General features: G+C 37.8%; 1 protein-coding gene across 1 annotated transcript in view; it reads right to left on the bottom strand.

The window, feature by feature from the left end:
• Positions 1-557: 557 nt before the first annotated feature.
• LOC129743544 (SKI family transcriptional corepressor 2) overlaps positions 558-23,133 on the bottom strand; it is a 29,523-nt gene continuing 6,947 nt past the window's right edge. Inside the window, exon 3 of the mRNA XM_055735583.1 lies at positions 558-604. Coding sequence (XP_055591558.1) covers positions 589-604 — 16 coding nt within the window. The 3' untranslated portion in view covers positions 558-588. The remainder of the gene's footprint in view (positions 605-23,133) is intronic.

The raw sequence follows: 23,133 nt of genomic DNA, 5'->3' as shown, positions 1-23,133 counted from the left end.
TTATTCGAAAACCGTAACACTTAAAAAAATTTAAAAACGCAAAAATACTTGCATTTCAAAAACAAAAATAGTCCTGTCGTTAAATTTGCGAAAAAACAATTATATAAGGCGTAATCATCGTTTAAAGTTCAAAAACCGTCATTTGACCGCCTCCGGTACGTTTAGTGTTAAGATCATTAGACGTTTTATTTTTTTACAGACTATTTCTATTTCAGCCGTATATGATAGAAATCGAGCTATTTTAGCATCATTTTTTTGGCAACTTATCGAAAGATAACGATTTCTGTTTCCTGGTCTCAATATTGTGCATGGTAGATTTTTCTCAGTTGAACGCTCTTTTTACACATTTGAGGGGCACTCTTTACAAAGTTCAAGTGAGCAAAATGTCAGCTCTCAGTTGAGCATGGTTGAAATGGTCAAATTGAAGTTCAGGGAAACAAAACAAAAACGAAAGAAACGCATAAATTAACTGACTCATCCGAATCAGGTACTTACCATCGGGCCAATTTTCGAACACTGTGAGCGCTATGTCCCCCGCCGAATCGCTGGGACTGAACAGGAACTCTTTCGTCTTGCCACTGACGAGTATTAGCCGCAGGTTGATCTAGAGATGGATCGGTTGTGATAAGAGAGAACCCCGAAGACGAAGGGTGGGTTGGGGATTGGAGAAAGGAAACAGAAAACAAACAATTAGTAATTTTGGCACTCGTAAGCGCGTTTCGTTGCGTTGTTGTTGTTAGGATGTGTGTCTCGTTGATGATGATAAGTAAACGTAAACATGATTATAGAATTGTCGGTTTTCGCAACAGCGACTTTTCGATGCTCAACTGGGCGTAAACAATTCTTCTTGTTTCTTCACAGCAAAACTGGATTTTTTTTTTTGTTGAAATAATTATAGAATTATGAAAATATCAAAATTTTTTCAAAGCTCGCCTAGAAGTTGAAGACTGAAATTTATCGAACTGTAATAAACTCTTCATAGTAAACCGCCATTTGTTCAAGACCAATAAAACCTAATAGGGAAGATAACAATCAAAGAGGATGGTGGTGAATTGTGGCACAAATTCGACACTTGGTTTGATTTTCTTCCGAACACTTGCCCCCGTAGGTCGAAACGGATCATCAGGCGACCACCATTATATTGGGAAGATGCGGGACGCATGAACGGATTTTGCCACGAAAAATCAAAACAAAATAGAAACGCAGAAGCAAAAAAAACCATCACAAAAACTCGAAAACCAACAATACCCACACGGTATATATTGTCGAATCAAACCAGAAGAAAATTGATCGGGGCCGGAAAGTGGCAAGGCAAGGATGAGGAACATAAAAGTTTAATGAATATTGGCAGCAACTCGGAACAGGCTCCGGGGGAGGAGAGGAAGGAAATATTGACTCATAAATAAGTAACAGGAAAGATAAACACACTGCTCCTGCCTGCTCCGGCCCGGGCCTAATCATTATTGGCCTCAAGGAAACCGAACGGCTGTGTTTGATTTGGTTTCCTTTTTTCGGAAAAGGGGACGCGACGGTGTATCAATACGGTTTCTGTGATCGGATTGGAGCGCGGCGGTTTTAAAAAAAATCATAGTTGAAAGATAAATTTAGGAAACTGACGGGTTTTAACCAATTGAGAAAATCTACTTTTCATAATTCGCTCTGAGTTAAACTGGGATTGGAAGGTTGAGAATCACTTAAAAAAGATTTTACCCTTGAAAATGTTTAGAAGTAAGTTGAAACGTCACCTTCCCTTGTTCTTGTATCAGTCCTAATTTTGTCATACATAGTTCTTTTATAATTCTTGTCCTTATCTTATTATTTTTCCAATTTGGTATATTTCCTATTTCCTGCTCCATGTTCCATTTTTTTTTTGTTTTTCTTTTTCTAGTCCTTGTCTTAGTCCGTGTTAATTTCCTTTTTTTTTGCACATTCCCTTGTCCTTTTCCTTATCTTATCCTTCTCGAGGTTTTTGACCTATTCTTGTCCTTTGTCATAGCCTTTACCTAGTCCATGTCCTAGTCCATGTCCTAGTCCATGTCCTAGTCCATGTCCTAGTTCATGTCCTAGTCCATGTCCTAGTCCATGTCCTAGTCCATGTCCTAGTTCATGTCCTAGTCCATGTCCTAGTCCATGTCCTAGTCCATGTCCTAGTCCATGTCCTAGTCCATGTCCTAGTCCATGTCCTAGTTCATGTCCTAGTCCATGTCCTAGTCCATGTCCTAGTCCATGTCCTAGTCCATGTCCTAGTCCATGTCCTAGTCCATGTCCTAGTCCATGTCCTAGTCCATGTCCTAGTCCATGTCCTAGTCCATGTCCTAGTCCATGTCCTAGTCCATGTCCTAGTCCATGTCCTAGTCCATGTCCTAGTCCATGTCCTAGTCCATGTCCTAGTCCATGTCCTAGTCCATGTCCTAGTCCATGTCCTAGTCCATGTCCTAGTCCATGTCCTAGTCCATGTCCTAGTCCATGTCCTAGTCCATGTCCTAGTCCATGTCCTAGTCCATGTCCTAGTCCATGTCCTAGTCCATGTCCTAGTCCATGTCCTAGTCCATGTCCTAGTCCATGTCCTAGTCCATGTCCTAGTCCATGTCCTAGTCCATGTCCTAGTCCATGTCCTAGTCCATGTCCTAGTCCATGTCCTAGTCCATGTCCTAGTCCATGTCCTAGTCCATGTCCTAGTCCATGTCCTAGTCCATGTCCTAGTCCATGTCCTAGTCCATGTCCTAGTCCATGTCCTAGTCCATGTCCTAGTCCATGTCCTAGTCCATGTCCTAGTCCATGTCCTAGTCCATGTCCTAGTCCATGTCCTAGTCCATGTCCTAGTCCATGTCCTAGTCCATGTCCTAGTCCATGTCCTAGTCCATGTCCTAGTCCATGTCCTAGTCCATGTCCTAGTCCATGTCCTAGTCCATGTCCTAGTCCATGTCCTAGTCCATGTCCTAGTCCATGTCCTAGTCCATGTCCTAGTCCATGTCCTAGTCCATGTCCTAGTCCATGTCCTAGTCCATGTCCTAGTCCATGTCCTAGTCCATGTCCTAGTCCATGTCCTAGTCCATGTCCTAGTCCATGTCCTAGTCCATGTCCCAGTCAACGACTCTAGCTAGTCCATGATTGAGACCATGTGCTAAGTTCATGATCAAGTACCACGAGTGTAGTCCACGTCCATGTCGTAGTTCATTGTTCCTAGTCCATAACCATAGTCCATGAACGTACTCCCATGAACGTACTGCTTAATCCTTAATCATGGTCCATAATCGTATTCTGTGATCCTAGTTCATGATCCTAGTTCACGATGCTAGTTAATGATCCTAGTTCACGATCCTAGCCTATGATTCATGTTCATGAATCTTATCCATATCACCAGTACATGATCGTAGTACATAATCCTAGCATATTATCAAAGTCCATAACTTAAGTGCATGATCCTTATTTATAGTCCTTGTTCATAACCCTATACTATGTTCCTAGTCCATGAACATATAATCCTAGTGCATGATCATTGTCAATGATTCTAGCCTATGGTTCATGGATCTTATCCATAACCCCAGTATATGATCGTAGTCCATAATCCTAGTCTTAGATCAAAGTCCATGATTGAAGTCCATGATCCTTATCTAGAGTCCTAGTCCATAATTCTACTCTTTGGCCCTAGTCTTTGTTCCTAGTCCATGATCGTAATCCACGGTCCTAGTCTATGGATCTAATTGAAAATCCTCATTCATGTTCTAGTCCATAAACTTTCATGATTCTATCTATGTTCCTAGACCATGATCGGAGACCATAATCCGAGTATGTGTTCCTTATCTATGTTTTTACTCCATGATTGTAATTCATGATCCATGTAATGGTTCATAATCCAATTCTATGCTCCTAGCTTATGATCTTAGTTCATTGTCCATGGTCATAGTCCATGGTTCTAGTTAATGATTCTAGTCCGTGTTTCTAGTCCATAATCTTAGTTCATGATCATATTCCACGATTGTAGTTCCTGGTCTCTTTTTCTAGTCCATGTTCCTAGTCCATGATTATAGTCCATGATTAAGGCCTATGATTCTAGTTATAGTGCTGATTCCATTATATTATCCTTATTCGAATCCTAGTCAATGATTCTAGTCCATGATTCAAGTCCATGATCGTCGACCTTAATCCTAGTCTACGATATGATCATAGTCCATGATTCTAGTTTAAGATCCTAATTCATGGTCCTCGTCCTAGTCAGTAATTCTAAACTATGTTCCCAGTCCATGCTCCTAGTTCACGATTCTAGTCCATAGTTCACATTCCTAGTCCATAATCTTATGGCATAAGGTCCTATAGCTCATACTCCTAGTTCATGATCTTATTCCGTGCACCTGGTCCATGTCCATGCTTCTAGTCGATGATTCTAGTCCATAAATCTAGTCTATAATCCTAGTCCATTTTCCTTGTCCATAACCCTTTACCATTGCTCCTAGTCCATGACCGGACACCATAATTCTATTATACAGTTCAGAATCCTATTCTATGATCAAATTCCATATTCCTTAATTGATGTCCAAGTCAATGATCCTAGTCCGTGATTCTAGTCCATGATCTGCTCATGGTCCATTATCGTAGTCCATCATCCTAGACCATGTTCCATGATTGTAGTCCATGATCGTTGTCCATGATTTTATTCAATGATCTTAATCCATCGTCCTATTCCTAGATTCCGGTCCATGATTTTAGTACATAAATCTAGTCCATAGTTTTAGTCTAAGTTTCTAAACCATTATCCTAGTCCATGGTTCTAGCTGCGGTGTAACAACTTTTTATGACAATATTGAAAAAAAAACCAATTCTTCCAAGATTCCATACCACCAAACCCACCGTGCCTTCACCAGGCTGGGGATTGTGAAGCTAAGGAAATTCCGTTTCGTGGTCCCCGGTGAAAAGTCACGTGTGGCGTAATAAGAAACACGGCCTAGGGAAGGTGTATCGATAATAAATCAAGTTCAATTGCCGATACGTGTTAATTTAGGCAACTCCTCCCACCGTTCTTCCCTCCAATCCGGGGCATCACTTCCGTTTTGTTGGTGGATGTTTAGAAATAAGGGAAGTCACGGGAGTTTCTTGCCAGTGAAGAGGTTGGGGATTCGTATCGAATCGTTATTGGTACCTCAACTGGTACGCCAAACCGCATCCAATCAGGTAATGTAAACAAACGCTTGGACTGGATCGGAATTGGAAAATGTGGGGCAGGAGTTTTATACCGAACAAAAGTTGACCGGAACTGGACCCGGGTGTGAATAACTGAATTAACACAATTCACGTAATTTGATATGCTGTTATCCAATCCAGTCGAGGGCCGATAGAAAATGTTAAAATTAATGGCTTTGTAAATGAAAGTGAGGTTTGAAAATACAATTTTGTTCTGGAACGATGGTTCATAATCAGAAATTGAGTGGTATTCCAAAATCACTCCTGATAATACTCATTAATGAAGGCCAAAAGTAAACTACACTTTTGCTTATTTATTGGGGTAGGTCGGAAAATAGAGAATGCTGTATTTTTTATTTTGGTAAATTGAATAAGCATCAATTCTTCGGAACATACCACCTTATTTTTGTATGTTATATACATATTTCGAAATAGAGCCATTTTTTGAAACGCTGTCCGCGAAATATACACGACTTAGCGCAGGAGAGTGTGAAGTTCTATTTTTTTATTACATCGCTTCCCTAGTTTTGATGGCGCCATTTTTCCCTGCCAACTCCCGTTTTTTTTTCTAAAGGGTAGTTTCGGAGACGGCTGCTTGAGACCATCCTAGGTAAATTCTCCTGCTGACACAGTTGAAAAAAAAACAAACGAAACTGAAAAAGTATAAGAAAATAGGATTTATAGACTCCTTCCTTTAAAGTTAAGGAAGACATTTTTTAACTATTTTTCATTCAAACATCTTCACAAATTTTTCAAAGATTTTCGGAGTGCAAATATATGAAAAAAAATCAGAAAGATGACGCAATTTTTGTCAATCATAATCGGGAAGTTCAAACCACATTCCAAGCACCATCCTTTGGTAGTTACCTACTGTGTTTCTGTTTTGCCACCGAGAAAGACACTGACGACGACACTTTGGCCACTGAAAATTGGCTAAAGTGGTGCCATAAATATAGGGACAAGGAAAAAGAAAAAAAAACGGAGAAAACGAAACAAATACTTATTCTAGCAACAACGTTTGTCAGTTTCAAATTTGTTTAAAGTTTTTTTTTTCTTAGGCAGTGTCATACTCGGAATCGAAATCAAGATTCAAAATTCAGATTCAGACTCTGGGTTCAAACGGCTAGAATGTCTACAATTGTGATCAAGATTAAAGAATGAAGAAGGTAGAATCCAGAATCAATCAAGAATTCAAGAAAAATTCACGAATTCAAGAATTCAAGACAAGAATTCAAGAATTCAAGAATTCAAAAATTCAAGGATTCAAAAATTCAAAAGCTCAAGAATTCAAGAATTCGAAAATTCTAGAAGTCGAGAATTCAAGAATTGGAGAATTCAAGAATTCGAGAATTCTAGAAGTCGTGAATTCAAGAACTCAAAAATTCAAGAATTCAAGAATTCAAGAATTCAAGAGTTCAAGAATTCAAGAATTCAAGAATTCAAGAATTCAAGAATTCAAGAATTCAAGAATTCAAGAATTCAAGAATTCAAGAATTCAAGAATTCAAGAATTCAAGAATTCAAGAATTCAAGAATTCAAGAATTCAAGAATTCAAGAATTCAAGAATTCAAGAATTCAAGAATTCAAGAATTCAAGAATTCAAGAATTCAAGAATTCAAGAATTCAAGAATTCAAGAATTCAAGAATTCAAGAATTCAAGAATTCAAGAATTCAAGAATTCAAGAATTCAAGAATTCAAGAATTCAAGAATTCAAGAATTCAAGAATTCAAGAATTCAAGAATTCAAGAATTCAAGAATTCAAGAATTCAAGAATTCAAGAATTCAAGAATTCAAGAATTCAAGAATTCAAGAATTCAAGAATTCAAGAATTCAAGAATTCAAGAATTCAAGAATTCAAGAATTCAAGAATTCAGGAATTCAAAAATTCAAGAATGCAAGAATCCAATAATATAAAAATTCGAGAATTCGAGAATTCAAGAATTCAAAAATTCAAGAATTCAAGAATTCAAGAATTCAAGAATTCAAGAATTCAAAAATTTAAGAATTCAAGAATTCAAGAATTCAAGAATTCAAGAATTCAAGTATTCAAGAATTCAAGAATTCAAGAATTCAAGAATTCAAGAATTCAAGAATTCAAGAATTCAAGAATTCAAGAATTCAAGAATTCAATAATTCAAGAATTCAAGAATTCAAGAATTCAAGAATTCAAGAATTCAAGAATTCAAGAATTCAAGAATTCAAGAATTCAAGAATTCAAGAATTCAAGAATTCAAGAATTCAAGAATTCAAGAAATCAAAAATTCAAGAATTCATGAATTCAAGAATTTAAAAATTCTAGAATTCAAGAATTCAAGAGCTCAAGAATAGAAGAATTCAAAAATTCAAAAATTCAAGAATTCATAATTTATGAATTAAAGAATTCAAGCATTCAAGAATTCAAGAATTCAATAATTCAAGAATTCAAGAATTCAAGAATTCAATAATTCAAGAATTCAAGAATTCAAGAATTCAAGAATTCAAGAATTCAAGAATTCAAGAATTCAAGAATTCAAGATTTCAAAAATTCAAGAATTCATAATTTATGAATTAAAGAATTCAAGAATTCAAGAATTCAAGAATTCAAGAATTCAAGAATTCAAGAATTCAAGCATTCAAGAATTCAATAATTCAAGAATTCAAGAATTCAAGAATTCAAGAATTCAAGAATTCAAGAATTCATGAATTCAAGAATTCAAGAATTCAAGAATTCAAATTCAAGAATTCAAGAATTCAAGAATTCAATAATTCAAGAATTCAAGAATTCAATAATTCAAGAATTCAAGAATTCAAAAATTCAATAATTCCAGAAATCAAGAATTCAAAAATTGAAGAATTCAAGAATTCAAGAATTCAAGAATTCAAGAATTCAAGAATTCAAGTATTCAAGAATTCAAGAATTCAAGAATTCAAGAATTCAAGAATTCAAGAATTCAAGAATTCAAGAATTCAAGAATTCAAGAATTCAAGAATTCAAGAATTCAAGAATTCAAGAATTCAAGAATTCAAGAATTCAAGAATTCAAGAATTCAAGAATTCAAGAATTCAAGAATTCAAGAATTCAAGAATTCAAGAATTCAAGAATTCAAGAATTCAAGAATTCAAGAATTCAAGAATTCAAGAATTCAAGAATTCAAGAATTCAAGAATTCAAGAATTCAAGAATTCAAGAATTCAAGAATTCAAGAATTCAAGAATTCAAGAATTCAAGAATTCAAGAATTCAAGAATTCAAGAATTCAAGAATTCAAGAATTCAAGAATTCAAGAATTCAAGAATTCAAGAATTCAAGAATTCAAGAATTCAAGAATTCAAGAATTCAAGAATTCAAGAATTAAGGAATTCAGGAATTCATGAATTCTAGAATTCTAGAATTCTAGAATTCAGGAATTCAAGAATTCAAGAATTCAAGAATTCAAGAATTCAAGAATTCAAGAATTCAAGAATTCAAGAACTCAAGAATTCAAGAATTCAAGAATTTAAGAATTCAAGAATTCAAGAATTCAAGAATTCAAGAATTCAAGAATTCAAGAATTCAAGAATTCAAGAATTCAAGAATTCAAGAATTCAAGAATTCAAGAATTCAAGAATTCAAGAATTCAAGAATTCAAGAATTCAAGAATTCAAGAATTCAAGAATTCAAGAGTTCAAGAATTCAAGAATTCAAGAATTCAAGAATTCAAGAATTCAAGAATTCAAGAATGCAAGAATTAAGGAATTAAGGAATTCATGAATTCTAGAATTCTTGAATTCAGGAATTCAAGAATTCAAGAATTCAAGAATTCGAGAATTCAAGAATTCAAGAATTCAAGATTTCAAGAATTCAAGATATCATGAATTCAAGAATTCAAGAATCAAGAATCTTAACTTTAGAACCCTGAATCTAGAATTTAGAGTCTCAAATCTAGTGTCTAGAGTCTAGAATATAAAATTGCAAACTCACATAGACACACCATAGCATGAATCCATTCGAGTCATTTCTAGCACTCCAGCAGAATGCACGAAGGCGGAAATGGGACGTAATCGCGGATTCCCCTAATGGCGCATCGGGTATTGCACAAAAAAAAACTCGCTAGGGAGACAGGGAAAATAAAACAGGAATAACAGAAAACCGGCGACCTAGAAAACAAAGCATTCAGAAGTGCTAGAAAACGAAATTGCATTCATATTTTGCACCGAACTATTGGATTTTCCTTTTCCGTTTGGCTTTCGGGTCGGAAAATTGGAGAACGTTTCCCAACCAGCAGCAATGTTCGATGATGGCTCATGGTTCATTGTCAAGGTTGAGACGGAAGTGCTCAAAAATTGCTGCTTTGAGTGGGCATGACTTCAGCTGCGATAATAAAATTCTTTAAAGAAGTGGCTTATCTTTCTTTAAAAAAAACTAGCACTCATTGCCAGCGCCTTTTGCCGAGACATTTTGCGAGATATCATCGAAACGGAACGCTTGAACAAGAAGCGATACGCTTGAAATTTTTCTGATTACTAATTCCAATGTTCAAAACGCGAGAACAAAAAAGGAATTCTACATTTTTCAGATAATTTCTACAAGGCGCCATTCGCATGGCGCATAAAGCATGAACAGTTGAACTTGAAGGTCACACAAGTGCTATACGTAACGATAAAATTTTACGCGTTTTTTTTAACTGAATGAACTTATGAGAAGGGCACCGGATTTTGGCTTATTTTTAAACAGTCGGTTGATTCCGAGAAGTGAAATGTGGACTGCCCTTCGAAATTTCCAAACAAATGTCTGGTATGTCTAATGGTGGAAAACATAAGACAGCTGCCGTCAGCCAAGCAGAAGTGAAAAACTAGTCCGGATAGTATTTCTAGCCGGAAAACATAACGCTCCCAGTTTGGGCCGAGAGGAAGAAAAAAAACTCAATAAGCAAGGAGCGGGAAGAATGTGAGAGAAGAAATGCAAAGAATACAAAACATAAGCAGAAACCCATATGTGATATTGGTGTGATATCTCAGAACCAAAGCGGTATAAATGTGAAAATGATCAATTTTAAGTTATTGGTTCCATACGATTTTTCTGATTCCAACCTATTTTTGGGGAATTTTTTGAATTATTTTTTCAACACTTTTACGTTCGACCGAAGACTTCAATTTTTCGAAAAATATATGGAAAATCACTTACACTCAAAGGGCCTCATATTGTAGTTTAATAGAAAGAATCGGAATTAAAAATTTTGAAATCAGAGTTTTATTTTAAGTTCTGTATCCGGATTGAAAGTATCAAAGAAATACTTTTATATGAATAGTTATTAGATGAACCTTAAATGTCAAGTCTAATACGTGGAAAAATTGGTTCTTTAAATAAGAACAAAAGAAAAAAAAACACAAAAATTGGTATATATGTATAAGTAGATCCTCCCACATGATGGCTATGTGAATTTGAAAAAAAAAACACTTTCGGTTGGAAACGATTTCGATCCAGTTCGGATGATTTGCGTCACCTGTTTGCCGCTTTTTGTAGAAAAACATTAAAAATTTCGAGAGCGATTTTCGGTTGGATCCGTCATCTTAGATAACAATTGATAGAAAAAATTCTCAACTTACCTGTATCAGTTTTTTTTTCTCTCTCTGAAGTAACGTCTCCCTCTAGTGAGTTTTGCAGCTGCAGCTTGTAACGAAAAAAAAACTATACCAAACAATTAGGCAAGAAAATCCCTTACCCAAATTTTCCAAAAGAATAAAAAAACATTTGAAAGCACTTGGCCGTTAGTAAATTATTTCTGAAAAGGATGAAAATTTCACAAACAAAATTAACTGCAGCTGCACCGCTAGAGGGCGACGAGACGAACTTTCGAAAGTTGGGTTCCACTTTCCGGGAACAATTCGCTTCAAAGAACAAATCGACTTATGATTGGCGGACAGAATAATCGTAGTGACGTTTCGTGTTTTGGTTGACATTCTTACGCATCCATTTTATTTGTTTTCGTGAAGAAGATTTATATTTTACATTGGTTTTAATTTAAATGAAAAATTTTCAGACCCTGAGCAGTTGAGAGGGATGATAAAATTATGCTGAAATGAATGTACAAGTTTGTATAATATCACAAACGCATGAGACTCATCCCTTTTCTATCATCTCTCATTATTGAGCTCTATATTCTCACTTCTCCTTCTAACTCTCAATTTTAGGCTTCCAAATTTTTTCTCTCACTCTCAGCTCTCATCTTCAACCTTTAACTCTCGACGTTCAATTCAGAACTCTCAATTCCAAACTCTCAACACTCAACTCTCATCTCTCGGATCTCAGCTCTCAACTGTCCATTCTAAAAATTGAACTCTCAAACTCTCAACCCTCAATCAAGGTTGCCGAAATCACAGAATCTGTGATATTAAAGAATTTTGAGCCAACTTTCTTCACAAAATCTGTGTCAAATATCACAGAATTTTTAAAATGTTCCGCGAATTCGCAAATTTTCTAAATTTTTTTCAGATTTCAAAAATTGAAAATTTTCTTCGATTTCTTATTTCTGACTCTAATTCATGAAAATATGAATTTAATTTTTTCTATTAAAACTGTAAAAAGTTCCCAATTTTTTTTTGCGTTTCACATCATTTTTCAATTAACTTCATAAAAAAAAGCGTGACAGAAAATCGGGTTCAAAGTTTTTCAAGATTTTTTTCTGTCAAAAACACAGAATTTTTTCGGCAACCTTGCTCTCAATCACTCTACTTTTTTTTATTCATTTCGCAAAACAAAGTAGGCTACTTGAATGATGAAAGTTGATTTTTGTGAGATGAGAGTTGATAGTTGAGAGTAGAAAGTTGAACGTTGAGAGTTGAGAGTTGAGAGTTAAGTGAAGTAATAGGTAAGAGTAAAGAGCTGAGAGTTTAGAATTGGGTCTTGGGAGTTGAGAGTTTCTCACAATTTATAGTTGACAGTGTACATACAGTTTCGTGGATTGAGAAGTGAATGTTTAGAGTTGAGAGTTCCTAGTAAAATGTTGAGAGCTGGTAGTTAAGAGTTGACAGTTGCGTGTTGAAAGTTGGGAAATAAAAGTTGTATATTGAGTATTCAGCGTATTCACTCAATTTCTCAATAACAACTCTCATCTCACAACTACTAAATTTTGATTCACTCTTAACTACCCTCTCTTTACTATCAACTTTCAATTCAACACTCTCAACTCTCAACTCTTTAACTTTGATCTCTTAAATTCTCAACTCTCAATCACTTTCTTTTTTTTTTATTTATTTATTTCGCTAAACAGTGTAGGCTACTGTTCAATTCACTACTAACTTGAGGGTTGAAAGTTGAGTTTTGTGAGGTGAGAGTTCATAGTTGAGAGTTCAGAGTAAAATGTTGAGAGCTGGTGCTTGAGAATTGACAGTTGAGCGTTGGAAATTGAGAAGTTAAAGTAGAGAATTGAAAGCTGGGAGTTGAGGATCCTCCAAACTTAACTCTCAACTTTATTCTCTCAATTTCTTCATCACAACTCTCATCTCTAAACTCTAAATTATCATTTCTAAACTCTCAACTCTCCCCTCTCTACTTTCATCTACAACTTTCAACTCTCGACTTTCAATTCAAAACTTTTAACTCTCAATTCAAAACTCTCAACTCTCATCACTCAACTTTCAACTCCCAACTCTCGGATCTCGGCTCTCAACTCTGCAACTTTGAACTCTCAAATTCTAAAGTCTCAATGACTCTACATTTTTTTTATTCATTTCGTAAAACAGTGTAGGCTACTCTTCACTTCACCTCTAACTTGAGAGTTGGATGTTGAGTTTTGTGAAATGTTAGTTGATAGTTGAGAGTTAAAAGTTGAAAATTAAAAGTTGAGAGTTGAGATTTAAGTTAAATGATGAAAGTAGAGAGTTGAGAGTTGAGAATTGCAAATTTAGAGTTGAGAGTTTCAACTCACAATTAATAGTTAAGAGTGTACAATACAGTTTCGAGGATCATGTTGAAAGTTGGGAGTTGGCAGTTGAGAGTTCAGAGTAAAATGTTGAGAGCTGGTGCTTGAGAATTGACAGTTGAACGTTGGAAATTGAGAAGTAAAAGTAGAGAATTGAAAGCTGGGAGTTGAGAAACCTCCAAACTTTACTCTCAACTTTATTCTCCCAATTTCTTCATCACAACTCTCATCTCTAAACTCTAAATTATCATTTCTAAACTCTCAACTCTCTCCTCTCTAAACTCTAAATTATCATTTCTAAACTCTCAACTCTCTCCTCTCTACACTCATTTACAACTTTCAACTCTCGACTTTCAATTCAACACTTATAACTCTCAATTCAAAACTCTCCACTCTCAACACTTAACTTTCAACTCCCAACTCTCGGATCTCGGCTCTCAACTCTGCAACTTTGAACTCTCAAATTCTAAACTCTCAATCACTATACATTTTTTTTATTCATTTCGCCAAACTTCACTTCACTTCACTTCTAACATAAGAATTGAAAGTTGAGTTTTGTGAGCTGAAAGTTGATAGTTGAGAGTTAAAAGTTGAGAGTAAGTAAAATGATGAGAGGAGAGAGTCGAAAGTTGAGAATTGGGAATTTAGAGTTGAGAGTTTCAACGCACAATTAATAGTTGAGAGAGCACAATACAGTTTCATGGATTGGGAGATTAATGTTGAGAGTTGAGAATTGGCAGTTGAGAGTTCAGAGTAAAATATTGAGAAATGATAGATGAGGATTGACAGTTGAGTGTTTGAAATTGAGAAGTAAAAGTATAGAACTAGAAGTTGTGAATTGAGTACCCTCAATTTTACTCAATTTCTCAATCACAACTCGCATCTCTCAACTTTAAATTTTCATTCACTCTCAACTTTCCTCTCTCTACTTTAAACTTTCGTCTTCAACTTTCAACTCTCGACTTTTAATTCAAAACTTTCAATTCTAAACTCTCAACACTCAACTTTCAACTCCCAATTCCCGGAGCTCAGCTCTCAACAATGTGTTTTAAACTTTGAACTCTCAAATTCTCAACTCTTCCTTTTTTCATTTATTTCGCCAAACAGTGCAGGCTACTCCCCACTTCACTTCTAACTTGAGGGTTGAAAGTTGAGTTTTGTGAGATGATATTTGAGAGTTGAAAGTTGAGAGTTAAGAGGGAAGAGTGAAGAGAAGAGTGATGAGAGTTAAGAGTGAAGAGATGAGTGATGAGAGCAAAAAACTGAGAGTTTTGAGTTGAGAGTTTCAACTAACAATAAATAGTTGAGAGCGCACATTACAGTCTCGTGGATTGAGAGATGAATGTTGAGAGTTGAGAATTGGTAGTTGAGAGTTCAGAGTAAAATGTTGAGAGCTGATGTTGAGAGTTGACAGTTGAGTGTTGGAGATTGAGAAGTAAGAGTATAGAATTGAAAGTTGTGAGTTGAGAAACCTCCAAACATAACTCTCAACTTTATTCTCTCAATTTCTGGATCACAACTCTTATCTCTCAACCAGGGTTGCCAATGTGTCTGATTTTTCAGGATTTGCCAGATTTTTAGAAATAAGCCTGATTTTCCCCGATTTTTGTGAATATGATTGAAACTCTCTCAACTTCAAATTTTCATTTCTAAACTCTCAACTGCACACTCCCAATTAATACCTGCTTTTCTTCTTTCAACTGTAAGTTCTCAATTCTCATTTCTCTCAATATTGGACTTTTTTTACACTGTTTTCCCCCCTTCTTAAATACTATGATCAATGCATAAGGAGCATTATATTTTCAAAACGAAGTTGACGCATCGTTTGTGAACCGGACACAGTTATCCGTTTGCAAAAACCGTAGATTGGACTCTTTTAAAATACCCGAAGTGAATGCAAACTCCGGGGGCAGAAAAAAACCCCATTTGCGTGATTGGCTCCCATTAGGTCGGGCAGCTCGACAATTTCAAACCCTAAAAAACGGAACACACGTCTCTTGGTTCCTGGAGAACAGGAATGTTCCCGCGTGGGACGAAGATCGAATTTATCTGCCCTTTCGAAGGGAAAATTTTAATTTTTCATAATCTTCTAAACCACTTGCAATAGAGGCGAACATCACATTGCAAAATCCCACCCCCCGATGCAAGGGGTTTTTTTTTGCGTGTAGGATTTAGTATGTATGAAATCGCAATAACCAACCCGAGGGGAGTGCAAAACGGATTCCCTAGTTACGATCTCAGACACGCAAACACAATTTTACTGGTCTTTCCCCTTTTCCGAACTCCCTCTCTCTCCTGAACCCAGTAGATTATCGATTATCGGATGCATATCGAAGCATCTGTATGGGAAGATTTTCTTTCTAGAGAACGTGTGGACATTTCAAATTTAATCTTGATGCCTAAAGGCATTTCGAAGGTTGGTGAATACAAATTTTCCATGAGAATTTGGAATTTTGAACTGAGCTCTACGTTCAATATTATGTGATTTTTTTAGTTTGAAACGTTATTTTTCTTTAATATTGGTCGCTGCCTTAGGACACACAACAGCTAGGATCATGTGTTTCAACTTATTTGGAATTTAGAATGGTCGTCATTCGAACCTATCAATAGGTTTCATATTTGAAAAAAAAAAAACAGAAACTGGAGTTTTTCGACATGTTCTTTTAAAATTGAGCAACTAAAAGCTTGAAAGTTGAAAAGCAGGGGGATCAATGGAGTAATTTTTTCCCTCTACTATCAGTATGTGTACATTGTACGCATGCACTCAATTGGTTTTGGAATTTTGCTGAAAGCTCTGCGATCCCCACGACATCAACGGTGGGTGGGTAGTTAGTCTGATGGGTTTGAGCAACCAAGCCAAGTCAGAAGGGAAAAAAGTCTCATCAACCCACTGTGTACCTACTGGAATACAAATGCTGACGATGACGATAATGCGGGAAGCATACGAAATACGAAGTCAGATGGGCAACATGTTGATGACAGAAAGATGAAGATGATAGTCTTCATGCATAAATGTCACACCAGGAGCCCCCAGTTTTGATTCATATTTTTCTGAAGACCGTAATTCGAAAACATTCTGATAAATAATTGACTTGCTAATCAAAATTCACAATAAATCTTTGTATGGTAACTTATTGGAGAGTCAGAAACTGTACGAAAAATTATCTCGAATTGATCACCTTTATGGCGACCGTCAAAACAAAACAGAGTCACAAAATTCCAAAACCCCTAAAGGATAAAACATTGAAACTTCTAGCCAGCAGTGTGTAGAATATTATGAAATTATTAACTTTGAAAGAGTTTTACCGATGAACAGTCCTGAAGACACGAGTCATACCGATGCAAATGAATTTCGCAAAACTCAGTAAGTTGGGATGTGGCCTCAATTCTTTAGAATTTTCTGGGCTGTTGGTTTTTTCAAAATTAAAATTGAATCCACATAATTGTTATTGCCGTGAAAAGCCATAAATCCGTTTTTCTCCTAAATCGTTGCCGGTGATAACTTTTTCCTGCAGAAATCAATATTGGCTAGTTCTGTGGAAATAATAAAGTGTGCTTCGGGCGCGGTTTAATATGTAAAAATATTCAAAGCCAATTTTATCGACCGTACGATTCTCGGTAATGTGTGACCATTTGATCATTCAACGGGATGTCAAACATCCTTTTTAAGTGTACATATTGAAACTTAATACAGACTCTTCTGGTAACATTTGAATAAAACGATAGTTGAAGAATTATTTTTTTTGCAAACATGAGAAAAAGTCTCACCACTGTCGGACTGTCGCTAGCTCTGAAATTCCAAAGTTTCAAATTTGTTGTGAGATCCAGTATCATCAGCAGAATTGTGTTTCACTAAAGTTGACAAGGTTTCGAACTCACAACCACAAAATGAACTTAAAATATCGACATCTTGTCTTCTGCCAATGTATTTCTTGAAATTAATTTCCTTTTATTCTATTGGGATTGAACAACATAAGCGATCAGTTTCAATATAAGTTCCACTAAAGCCAGTTCCTGATCCTGGATTTAAGTAGTTCCTGATTCCTCGATCATCGAAATCGAGGATCCTGATACTGAAATCTGATCTTGATTATAATCCCCGATTCTGGATCTTAGATTTTTGAAATCTGGATTATGATCCTGTATCGTGTTTCTGAAGCACGTTTCCGAATTCTGATCCTGAGTTCCTTTATTGGATCATGATCTCGGTTTTTAATCTTGATTCCGGACTATGGGCCTAGGTTGCTATAATAAATCCTGTGTTTTTTAGACAAACAAATTCTGACTTTCTGTGATTTTACCAAAAAATTCTGTAATGCCATTTCCTTTAATTTAATTGAAAATTCATGATGAATAAAGTCTTTTTTGCATTTACGACGAGTAAAATCGGTAAAAATTCTTCATCTTATCATATTTTTTTAAATTTCAAGTAAAAAAATCTTAATTTTATATTGGCCCAAAAAATTACAATTTTGAAAATCCATTCAAAATTCAAAACATTCTATGAAATCTGTGAATTTTCCAAAATTCTGTGTTCTGTGACACAGATTCTGTGATGGAAATTTGCTCGAAGTCACAGAATAATCTGTGAAATTATAGATTTTTCTGTGACTTCGGCAATCTGCTCTGGGCCCTAATATAAATCTTGGCTCTTGATCCTGGGTCTTGATTTCAAATCGGGATTGTGATCCTGAAACCTGGATCCCGGATTCTGATCCTGTACTGCGATTCTGATTCTGGGTCCTGATACAGATTCCGGCTCTAGATAATGATCCCGAATTTCGATCTTCAATCCTGATAGCGGATAATGGTTCCGAATCCTTGATCTTGGATTCTGATTCAGATCTCGAATCCTAATTCCGAAGCACGTTCTCGGATTCTGATCCTGATTCCGAATCTTGGATCTTCATCACGATCTCCGGATCAAAGATAAACAGTACAGATCCAAGTTATTAATAAAACTAATCCTGGATTTTCGATCCTGATATCTCGGTTTATGGTTTAGGATAATGTTCCACCTGAAAAGGGTTGAGCACCGGTATAAATATCGTAGGATGTCCTATTAAGAAGATTATTTAAAAAAAAATTGCACCACTTTGTTTTGTGAATAACTTTTGAGTGTATAAAAGAAAGTTACCTAGCAATGTAAAATGTACGTGAACAAAATTTGGTAGCAATATTTCAAGTAATTTTTTAGATAGAGTCCAAAGTTTTTTGGGCAAAATCGAGGAAAATCCAGGAGAGTCCCAGAGGGGGACCTTAAAACAGCTGGAAATCAACTATTTGACCAAAGTTCGTATTGTAAATCGTTTAAGGAGTACTAGAGGATCTAACAGTGAGCTCCAATTGTGAAGATGTGATGTGAATGTAATGTGAGTTGTGAAAATGATTGATTCCATGATGTTAAGGAATTTTAATAGGGGAAGGATAAAAAAAAATTTTTTTTTTCTAACTGATTCGTCTAGCTAACTAATAAACTGGTCTGACTTTATTTCTCTAAGGTGAAAAAGTTGCCCGCCGGAAAAATAATTAAAATACGGTGGTCAAATCGTGTGCAAAATATTTAGACCGCTAGCGGGGAGATGTTTTGATAAAATTTCATAATGGACAGTAAGATGAAATCTTCAAAGGGTAACTGGCAGGTTTCAAGCCAGAAAATTGTCTTTGAAAAGTCTCGCCTGGATGTTCCGAAGATAAACAAGAATAAAAAATGAAAAATTCAATGTCGAATACTTGAGGAGGTTAGTAATCTGTGGAAGCTGCAAATCAGTCAGTGTTTCATAATGATTGACACGATGAATGGCTGAATATTCGAAGAAACTGCCTCCAAATGCGACCGTTTTACCTGCGTAGCACATCAAAAGGACTAAAAAAGTTGATACTCTATTCTGGTTGGATCTGGAATTGTGTCGCCAAAACTGTGGTGGAGTGATGAAAAGTCAAATATGTTGTTTTTGTGCCGAAGGGGGACAATTCGGCAAAATTTGTCATAACATTGACCAAGATAAAAAAAAATTGAGTAATTTTGAGGGTCTAGCTTCCGGAAACAGGAAACCTTATCGAAAATGGTCTTAATCTGGAAAAAGGGTGGTTCATAGTAAACATTATAATCAATTTCCATCTATTAAGTCAAAAGTTGTCTATTCCTTACAAGGATGTCTGTTAAAGTAACAAGATTTTTGACGCATGTTTCGTTCGTTATACCTCTTCAGTATTGCCGTTGCAAGTTATACTACATTTAAAATACGATGAGTCTTAGAATAAAAACTTTTGGAGCTACATTTATTCCTTCGCCTAATAGAAAGCAACATGTAAAAATTCAACTCATTTGGTAATCTTTAAGGTGTCAGTCATTTAACGAGCCTAAAGTTTGTACCGTTGCACAGTGGTTCAGAAATGAAATTTAGCGGGAAACAATTACTAGCGTCTTCCCCTTAAGTTTGATGCATTTGATGTCTTATACAAACTTTTACAACAACTAAAGGCGGTCATTTTGAGTGGAAAAAAAATCGAGGTGGTTTATAAGATTTCTGAGATCCGAAAATTATTTCCTAACTGTGATAAGAAAGAGGCCTACATTATTCTACAATATTGTAGAACATAATAATTCATTAAATTTTGTCGAAGACACCAAACATCTATCTCTTGAACTGAAAGTTTTATGACAAATTGTTTTCATCAAATTAGGGTGGTCCTTTAGAAATCTGTTTTTTCTTGATATCTCTTCAAGAAAAACGGTTGGCTGGTAAACGGTGGATAATGTGCAACACGAGACCCCATAGTGGTCATATCACCTCTTATTCACAACTCCTATCTCTACCTCCCCGCGGTGCCGGCTGGGGTGCGAGTAACCTAAGCGGAGATCGGGTACCCAACCCCGGTGGATGCTTTGGTCGCATGCAGACTGAGAAGGTGGCCGCACGCGTCTGTTCCCCAGGTCAGGGGCGGCGTGCAACAACAACCGAGCGTCTGCTCTCCAGGTCAGGGGCGGCTCAAACAGCGTCTGTCTTGCAGCAAGCGGCTGAATTTATGAAATGCGGCTCCCGCCAGCTAAGTCCAAGATGGCAGCCCCATCGCGGGATAGGGACTTTAGGCTAACAACCTACTGCTTCCGATTTGAAATTGTTACGGAATCCGAAAGAAATGACCGACCTGGAACTTTGGCGACGACTTTTAGCATGAAAACACGGACACGAATTGGAACTTGGAATGTTTTAACCCTTGCCCAACAAGGCAAACTGGAACAACTTGCTAGAGAGGCTAGCCGCCTCAAGCTTGAAATTCTGGGACTGAGCGAAGTCCGTTGGCCTAATACTGGAGAACACAAGACACAATCCGGGCAAGTCCTGCTTTACTCTGGCATACGAGGAGAACATGCTACTCGGGAACGAGGAGTTGGTTTCCTGTTAAGCCCGCAGGCCTACGCGGCCCTCATTAGATGGGAACCGATAAACGAAAGAATAATCGTAGCCAGATTTAGAACACGGGTTAGAAACCTTACAATGGTCCAGTGTTATGCGCCAACTGACGTTGCCGACTTGCAGGAGAAAGAGCAGTTTTACAGTCAACTGAACAGCGTGGTTGAGAGAATTCCGAAGGGTGACATTCAAATCCATTTGGGCGACTTCAACGCAAAGATTGGCTCCGACAATCAGGACCTTGAGCGCATCATGGGGCGCCATGGCCTAGGACAGATGAGCGAAAACGGAGAGCTGTTTGTAGAATTTTGTGGCAACAACAACATGGTGATCGGTGGATCGCTCTTCCCCCATCGACCAGCACATAAGGTCACTTGGGTATCCCGAGATGGCCGAACAGAAAATCAAATTGACCACATCTGCATCAGCCGAAAATGGAGAAGGAGCCTTCTTGATGTCCGCAACAAGCGAAGCGCAGACATTGCATCTGACCATCACCTCGTCCTTGGCGAGATACGACTGAGAGTTGCACGTGTCCAACGGCGCGAGGAGAAAGTCGGGTGTCGATACGACGTCCGCCGGTTGGAGAATCCAGAGGTGAAAAGGGCATACGTTGAACAGCTAGAATCCCGAGCCTCGGAGCTGCCGACAGACGGAACAGTCGAAGAACAGTGGTGTGGAATCAAGAATGCCTTTATCACGACGAGCCATGGTACTCTCGGTAAAGTTTGTGGAAGAAGGAGTGAATGGATGTCGGATGAAACTTGGAGGATGGTCGACGATCGGAGAAAGGCGAAAGTCGGAATTGAGCAGGCATGTACCGGGTCAGCCAAAGCAGCCGCCCGCTTACGATATGCGGAGCTGGAAAAGGCAGTTAAACGAGCTTGTAGACGAGACAAGAGAGCCTGGACAAACTCCCTAGCCGAAGAGGGAGAAAGAGCCGCCGCCAATGGAGATATCCGATTACTTTATGACATTTCTCGCCGCCTCAGTGGTGCAAGGACTAATGCAAGAATGCCGCTAAAAGACCGAGCAGGTCAGTTATTGACTGATCGAACAGATCAGCTCAAACGATGGACTGAGCACTTCGAACAACTCTTCCGAGTCACGAATAGCGATGGCCAACAGAATCTGCAGCTCGAAGCGCCAACAGTAAGTCGCATAAATGGCGTCAACTCGGAAGCGCCTTCGCTGGCTGAAATAGAAGCGGCAATCAAAAACATGAAATCCAACAAAGCACCTGGGATCGATTGCATCGCTGCTGAAATGCTGAAAGCCGACCCTGCCCTATCAGCACAAATGTTGCACCGTCTTTTCGCTGACATCTGGGATACTGCAACATTCCCGGCCGACTGGATGCAGGGTATCCTCGTAAAGGTCCCGAAGAAAGGAGACCTGACAGAGTGCGGTAACTGGCGAGGCATAACGTTGATCTGTACAACCCTCAAAGTACTCTGCAAAGTGATTCTGAACAGGATCCAGGAGAAAATAGACGCTACACTCCGACGGCAACAAGCTGGATTCCGATCTCGACGATCATGTGTGGACCACATCACAACGCTACGAATCATACTGGAACAAATCAACGAATTCCAGGACTCTCTTCTGCTGGTGTTCGTTGATTTCGAAAAAGCATTCGACCGACTTAACCATGAAAACATCTGGGCGGCTCTAAGGCGACGAGGGGTCCCAGAGAAACTAGTCCATCTCATCGAAGCACAGTATGAGGCATTTTCGTGCAAGGTCTTGCACGACGGTGTCTTGTCCGAACCAATCCCGGTAACTGCTGGAGTGAGACAAGGATGTATTCTATCACCGCTACTTTTTCTAATTGTAATGGATGAGATTCTGATTGGATCGATTGACTGTGCACCGAACCGAGGATTGCCGTGGAATCCTTCAACAATGGAGCAACTGAACGACCTTGACCTGGCTGACGATATTGTTTTGCTCGCCCAAACACAACCAGATATGCAGAGCAAACTCGACGACCTCACCGAAAGTTCCAAGGCAGCAGGTCTCAAAGTCAATGTCGGAAAGACCAAGTCGATGGAGATCAACACAGGAAATCCCTCCAGTTTCATGGTAGCTGGGCAACAAGTTGAGAAAGTGGAGTGCTTCCAGTATCTTGGTAGCCAGATAACGCCTGATGGTGGTACCAGAAAAGACATCGAAACACGGATCAGAAAGGCCCGATTTGCGTTTGCGAGTCTCCGAAACATCTGGCGGTCACGCCAGATCTCTCAACGAACAAAAATCCGAATCTTCAACTCAAACGTCAAATCCGTATTGCTGTACGGGTGCGAAACTTGGTGCACATATGCGGTAACGACGCGAAAACTGCAAGTATTTGTGAACCGCTGCCTGCGGAATATCATCCGCGCTTGGTGGCCTGGCAACTGGATCTCGAATGAGGAACTACATCGCCGGTGTCATCAAAAGGCGCTAGAAATCGAGATTCGGGAACGTAAGTGGAGATGGATTGGGCACACGCTGCGAAGAGATGAAAACGAGATTTGCAGAGAGGCGCTAGATTGGAATCCAGAAGGTCATCGAAGAAGAGGCAGACCCAGAAATTCGTGGCGGCGAAGCCTAGCCGCTGAAATCCGAACTGTCGACGAGAATCTTGACTGGGACCAGGTGAAGACGCTGGCTCCG

Source organism: Uranotaenia lowii, chromosome 2 (genome assembly GCF_029784155.1).
Source record: "Uranotaenia lowii strain MFRU-FL chromosome 2, ASM2978415v1, whole genome shotgun sequence".
Taxonomy (NCBI): domain Eukaryota; kingdom Metazoa; phylum Arthropoda; class Insecta; order Diptera; family Culicidae; genus Uranotaenia; species Uranotaenia lowii.
Note: the sequence above shows the minus strand (reverse complement) of the source record. Positions and strands in the feature narration are given on the sequence as shown.